We start from the raw sequence: 6991 nt of genomic DNA, 5'->3' as shown, positions 1-6991 counted from the left end.
TCTCTCTCTCTCTCTCATCACAAATCACGCTCTCCTTGTCCATGGTCATGTAACATGGCTCACTTTGAAATCTAGCATTTAAAGATGAATATAGGAAAAATATAGAGCTTTAAGGGAGAATAATGTGGAGATGGTTTGCTTAAGGAGCTCCTCTCTCTCTCTCTCTCTCTCTCTCTCTCTCTCCCAATTGATTTCTTTCCTCTTTCGTGGTGAGACCCTTCTAATTAATCCCTTCCTATCTTTCGTTTTAAATCGCATATTATGTGATTATGTGAAATGTCTTAAGAAAGCTCTTTTAGCTAACCATAAATAGAAGGCAACTAAATAAGAACTCTGATATCTATGTGATTGTTTGTGTGCGCACGTGCGTGTGTGATGGAAAAAAGTTTCCAAAACACTGGAGCAGTGGAGAAAGCGGGCCCGGGGGTGGGGGTGGGAGGGGATCAGAGGATGGAGAAACCTGCACCAACGTTGTGTCTGCAGAAGAAGTGCTCGCATGAACAAAGATTTCAAGCTTGCCATCTACGTAGCTGTATCACACCAGATAGGAGGAGCATCTGGAAGTTAGCAAGCAGCAGGACCACACACACAATAAGAAAATTTTATGTGTTTCTAGTTTGCGAAGGCTGTGATACGTAATGCTCGAATGGATAGTTTTTGCAGAATTCTCTCATCGATTTTATGGCGAAATTTACTTACGATCCAGTAGAAGCGTTGCGGTTACAAGGTAGGGAGCGAGGGAGGGAGGATCTATGAAGAACCGGTGATCATCTCTCTAGGTGTCACGCTGGTCCTTCCAGAGGAAGACGCCCATGGCGTACTCTCGCTTCTCGGCCAGGGTGGAGCCCACGTTGACGGGGAGGCCGTACTCCTCGAGAAGGCGCTCCAGCCGCCACTCGGGCATGGCCTCGTAGTCGGCCTTGCTGTAGCGCGGATAGTGCATGGGCATCTGGAACGTGCACGGCACTGCGCCCTTGCCGGCCTTCTCCAGCGTGCTGTATAGGGGCCTTCGGCGGCCGCCCTCCGCCCCGACTTCGGCGGCGCTCGTGGCCTGCTGCTCCGCCCGCACCATCTGCTGCAGCGACTGCTCCAGCGCCCTCACCCGCTCCATCAGCTGCTGGTACACCACCGGTGAGTTGCAGCCCTCTGCCGCGCCGGCCTCCCCCAAAGTCGCACTGCCGTGGCTGTTCAAATGGTTGATCGACGCTCCCAGGTCTGCTGCCATCCTACTCCAAAACAACAGGAAAAACAGCAACCCGCTCAGAAAAATTGAAGAAAGAAACACCAAGGCACATGACATATTTGAACTATAAAACCACAAAAGCAAGGGCACGCCCGCCGTCGCCGCCCTGGCCAACTAGCCCACCAAAACAAAGAAATGAGGATTCTTACCAATAGCAGGCGTGGCCAGAAGTGTGAGAGAAGAATGTAGTCGTCTCTCAGCAAGAGAGAGGGGGCGAAGAGTGATTTCAAAGTCGTCTGTGCGGTTGCGCAAAGTATTATAACATGGAGGCCCTGACGAAAGTGTTAGGTAGAGGTTGCATGTCCCCCCTGGTTGCATGTCCCGCTCGTGTTTTCCAAGGCATCGGAGTCTCCATCTCTCTCTCTAGGACGCGTGGGCCATGTGGACGCGTGGGCCATGTGGTTGCATGATTTATTCGTGTGGACACACAACATTCCCACGGGCCACTTGGTCTGCGGTCTTGATGGGTCTTACACAATTCCGTGGGCCTCCTCGAAAGACAGTGGGCTATGTTAGGATTTTTTTTTTAAAGCTCTCTCTCTCTATATCTATATGTATATGTATATGTATATGTACGTATGTGTGTATATATATATATATATACATCCATATGCATGTTTACACTTGAACATACTAATATATATATATGTGTATATGTGTATATATAAATACTTCACTAAAATCAAAGCTCAAAAAAGTACTTCTTTATGGACTTAAACTTTGTTTTTTACCTTAGCCGATTACTTTTTATTTGTCACATTGTTATCTACTGCAAATAGCTCTCACATTGGACTTCCACACCCTATCCACTTGGCTACTTTACGTGCTTGAACTTCACGTGATGTGAAGTAGTGAAAGAAACACTATGAACATGTGGCCAAGAGCACTAAGCTAGTACATATATGAAGTAGAGGGCTATCTCATATTGTATAGAGGGTTGATAGAAAGAATGTATTTTCTCTGTAAATGTTGTTCACAACTTGTTTTTTACACCCTCCTTGCACGGTATGCCTTATCATGTTATGGGTGGTGTTAATTTTTTTATTTGTTAAGTTGATGTGGTCTTGATGCTCCAAAAATAAAAAGGTGTGCTAGAGACTTTGTAAGGACTTGATTCGTAAAACCTACAAATTATGCTAAATGCATAATAAGAACCCATCCAAAGCCCCTCATATTATCAATACACTTATAGTTTTGATCAAGCTTAAGGGCACTCATCTCTTGTCAGACATAGGAATTGAAAGTGATGAAGAAAATGATGCTTGATTGAAGCTTCAAATTCTTAATCTCCACATTGCCATCTCAACATATTAATTTAGCAAGAGTTTTTTAAAGAGCAATCACTAACATACATTGCTAGATGAAACCATCCACCAAACAACGGCCACATTGCACCATATAAATTGATGTTCAAGAGTTGGCACATGATGTTCTTTATTTTTGCCTTAAAAGACATTAGGAGCAAAGTCATTGTGTTCACATTGCACCATATAAATTGATGTTCAAGAGTTGGCACATGATGTTCTTTATTTTTGCCTTAAAAGACATTAGGAGCAAAGTCATTGTGTTTAAAACTTTCATTTGAGCTCATTAAAACTTTTCACTTATATATGTTAATCTTAAGGGTGGCATCCCCTTATCATGTAGGTGTGAATTTATATGCCTCTTTTTTTTATCAATTTAGGGTTTTTTTCCCAAATTGTAATGCTATAGAGGAGGGACATGTGGATTTATATGCCTCTTTTTATTAATTTAGGCTTTTTTTTTCCAAATTGCAATGCTATACAGGAGGGACATGTTGATTTTCAATAGATTGCATAGTAACTTATCAATATTAGACAAGGTGGCAATCTTAGCATACTTGATTTTTAATAGATCTCTAAAACGTACGAAACATAGCTTGAGGTTTTGGAAACAAACTTCCTTAAGATTCCCATTTGTACTAGGAGAGTGCAAGTGCTCCATTTAGCTATGAGGATCTTATATTAACCTTTTACAATGTTATCATAGGAAAGGATTGGAATATTAGAACTAAAATGCATTTTTAAATGAGAACTTTTACCTAAGCTATGATGTAAGGCTTCAAACCTATCACATGATACTCAATAAGCTCAGTGGCAAACAAACACCTTAAACTTACTTGGAGCAACAAAAACCAATGCATTCAACATTGTTCACGAAATATTTGCTAACTTCACCCTATTAGTGTCCCAAAGCCATGGTTTGGCAAATGAGTACCACAAGATCTTGGAAGTGTTTAAGCATTAATTTTAGAGCTCAAGCACACATAATTTCGCGTACCCTATATTTGACCCTATTGAGAAACACATAACAAGATGTAGTTTCTCATAATCAACTTAGTCTCTATCACTACTTTAGGACCTTAATTTTCATAATGGTTGCTCTTATCACAACTTCCTCTAGACTTATCATTGCCAAGTAATTGCATCTCTAATTACTATACATGATTGGCTCTCATATTTGATAAATTATAATATAAAAGCCTTGACCGTATCCTATTAATGACATTTAAGTCTAAAGTAAAATTATATTTGCTTAGATAGCTTTAGGACTTGTTGTGAATTAAAGGCAATGAATATTGCTAACATGCACCATAATGGTGATCATAACTAGTTGTCTCCAATGAAATCAACATTTTTATATAAAATGTGCATCTAACTTTATAATTTTGTAAATGTCAAATCTATAAATTTTGCACACTTTTTAATGTATACTTTGCATGGTTATGTTAATTAATAACATTAATTTATGCTAACAAAAGAAATGATACTAACATGCATTATAACAGTGCTCATAACAAAAGAAATGATACTAACATGCATTATAACAGTGCTCATAACAAAAGCAATAATGCTAACATGCACCATAACAGTGCTCATAACTAGTTGTCCAATATGGCATATACATTTTCATATATAATGTGGATCTTGCTTTATGCTTTAGTAGATGTCAAATCTATAAAGTTTGCATACTTCTAATGTGTACTTTACATGGTTATGTTAATTGATATCATTAATTTAGAAAATTCACATGTCATACAAACCAAGGTTAATCCTTATGGTGGGCTAATGTGTATCTTTGTCCCCAAGTAGGTAAATGCTTCCTCCAAAAGAATATCTACATTATGCTTTTGCACTATTTTCAAAGTATTATTATATTTTATTCTTTTCAAATATATGATATTTTTTTATCTTAGCTGCTATGGTATAGCTCACAAGTGAAGATAATGCTAAATACAATATGTAGATACTATTCATATCTCTTCTTGTTATTCATACTTTTGTCTAAAGATTATTGAAGGTAATGCTATTTGGGTACTCTATGTACATCAATGTCCCTAAGGTACCCATGGTGGAGTGGAGTGGCTAAAGCCTGACACCAAAGCAATGACACCCCTTGGGACAAAAATGGTGATACCATGTGAAAGAGATGGCATATGGAAGTGTATAGTGGGGCTACACCATGATCTTTTTTTAGTTCCACCATATAATAAAGGTAATATAAGTTTAAATCATATGTATAAACATATAATATTTGAGTGGTGCCTTTCATAATACGAATAGTCCCTCGCCTGTCTACGAACGAGTAGGGGCTATGGCTTTTTTGCCTCTTCCGAGAGGGGTTTTGGGCCGTTACGCAGGGTCATGGAGTTTGAGGATCAGAGATGCCTAGGATTGTTTCTACTTGAGCTCAAGAGACACAAAGAGACCCTCTTGACAGACAGGAGGCTGAGCCATGATGTACCTAGACAGAGGACCCTGAGTCCTGACAGATTTCTTCGGCACCAGCACTAGCAACCCAGCCCACACACCTCTTGATGCCTCTTCCATTGGGCCATCAGGGCACCGACCATGCTCCCAGGGAGTCACCACTCATAGAGAAGTTATCTTATGTCGTGCTCGTCGGCCATGCCCACCAGGATCCCGACCACGGTATCCTCACCATTGCCAGATCAGAGCCATTATTGCTCGGCATCGGAGGTGCCTACCTCGCTTCTACGACCTCTCCATTCTAGACAGCCCCATGGTGGAGATATTTGATCTAAGGAGAGGGCAACACTTCAACTGATCAGCATACATGGATCTACCTGATATACATTTTTCAGTATTTTCCAGTATTTTCTACTCAATATCATCTCGGAGTCTTATAGTTCTATTCTTATAACTGTAGGACAATCAGTTTATTGTACTTTTTAGTCTCATTTAGTTGTTCTCTTTGATGAGACACCAACTTCAGATGTACTCTCAGTTTTGGTCTCATAGGCCATTATGGCCTCTTAGAGACGTTAATATATCATTTCATCTCTCTCTCTCTCTCTCTCTCTCTCTCTCTCTCTCTCTCTCTCTCTCTCTCTGCGCACTGGTGCCCATGCAGAAGAAGTCACAGAGCTCTAGTAGATGGAAAGTCCCAGACCACATCAAGAACTGACCTCGCATTGCCTCGTTCAAACATGATCTCTGCCTGCTTACCATTTGCCTTAGAGGCTAGATAAATTGACGGCCCATCCTCATCGGCATTTTCTCCTGGTACTAATGATCTATAAGAGAGGGCCTCATGCACTCTGCTAATCCAGCCATCATAGTGCATGGGGGTGCTATAGGGTAGGCACTAATCTCTCTCCTGGAAAAACATAAAATTAATATGTCATACATAAATACAAATTATATACACACCCTCTCTCCCTTTGTCTCTCGTGCATATGCAGCCATCTCTCTCTCTCTCTCTCTCTCTCTCTCTCTCTCTCTCTCTCTCTAACGTAGGGGGGCTAGCTCGTCATCTCCTAAGCTCAATTGAATGCAGAAAGCAATGGGTGGCGTGTAGTCCAGTGAGCAGTAGGGGGCTGAAGGTGGCAACCCTGTGAGGTGGCCACGGTGCGAAGAAGAGGAGAGATGAAGCTGGTTGATGCTGTGAGGGGGTCAGATGGCGAGGAAGAGTTGACAAACAAGAAAAAGGCGGTGTCAACGTAGGGGGCCTGGCTCGTCATCTCCTCAGCTTGAATGCCGAAAGTGGTGATCGGTGTGCAGCAACAGGGGGCTGAAGGTGGCAACTCTATGAGACAGGCGGTGCCAACGTAGGGGGCCTGGCTTGTCATCTCCTAAGCTTGAATGCCAAAAGTGATGGGTGGCGTGTGGTGCAGTGAGCAACATGGGGCTGAAGGTGGAAACTCTGTGAGGTAGGTGGCCACAATGTGAAGAAGAGGAGTCTCAGAGACGAAGCTGGCTGACGTTGTCATGGGGAAGCAGCAGATGGTGAGGAAGAGTTGACAAAGAAGAAAAAGGCATCTAGATGGTAGTGCTGCAAGAGTAGTAATGGGCAGCATGGTGGTTTTGTGAAGCCTACGGCCAGGTTGGGGGCAATGGTGATGGTGTATAGGTTGTGCGAAGTTGGGTAAGAGCAAGGCACTTACAAAAATCGAAAAATAAAATAATTAAAAGCTTAGCCCACGTGTGACTTGAGCTGTAAGTTTCGCTCAGCCAGCTGCCACGTGGTTGCTCGTGAGGTGCTGCCACATGGCAACCTCTCTCCTTAAGATAATATTGAGATAATGGGGTTTTTTATAAAACTTCAAAATAAAGATTTATGCTACACTGCTCACAAGCACATAACACACGAAAAAGTAAGGATATGTTATTAATGCTAAATAAAAAGTGAGAAGAAAATACATGTACATGTGTATGTATGTGTGTCCATGTGCACACTTATGAATGGCCTTTTGTGTGTCTACGT

The 6991-nt window shown here is 41.7% G+C and overlaps 1 protein-coding gene across 2 annotated transcripts; it reads right to left on the bottom strand.

The window, feature by feature from the left end:
- Positions 1-205: 205 nt before the first annotated feature.
- LOC147635857 (uncharacterized) lies at positions 206-1564 on the bottom strand. 2 transcript variants are annotated; one of them, XR_015266438.1, is made up of 3 exons: positions 1393-1564; positions 700-1226; positions 206-530 (listed from the first exon to the last, which is right to left on the bottom strand). XR_015266438.1 is itself a non-coding variant. In XM_086801207.1 (2 exons), exon 2 carries the CDS (start codon positions 1223-1225, stop codon positions 776-778), a length of 450 nt encoding a protein of 149 aa, XP_086657333.1. In that variant the 5' UTR covers position 1226; positions 1393-1564; the 3' UTR covers positions 593-775. The 2 variants fall into 2 exon arrangements, 1 of the variants encoding a protein (XP_086657333.1); XM_086801207.1 differs by lacking the exon at positions 206-530 and having other exon boundaries at positions 593-1226.
- Positions 1565-6991: the final 5427 nt, after the last annotated feature.

The sequence above is a fragment of the Cibotium barometz genome, chromosome 8 (assembly GCF_041138505.1).
Source record: "Cibotium barometz isolate CiBa-2024 chromosome 8, ASM4113850v1, whole genome shotgun sequence".
Classification (NCBI taxonomy): domain Eukaryota; kingdom Viridiplantae; phylum Streptophyta; class Polypodiopsida; order Cyatheales; family Cibotiaceae; genus Cibotium; species Cibotium barometz.
The sequence above is the reverse complement of the archived record's forward strand: the minus strand, read 5'-3'. Positions and strand labels throughout refer to the sequence as shown.

Coding starts and splice junctions, on each gene's coding strand:
- LOC147635857 (XM_086801207.1), bottom strand. CDS start 1,225: ATGGCAGCAGACCTGGGAGCGTCGATCAACCATTTGAACAGCCACGGC.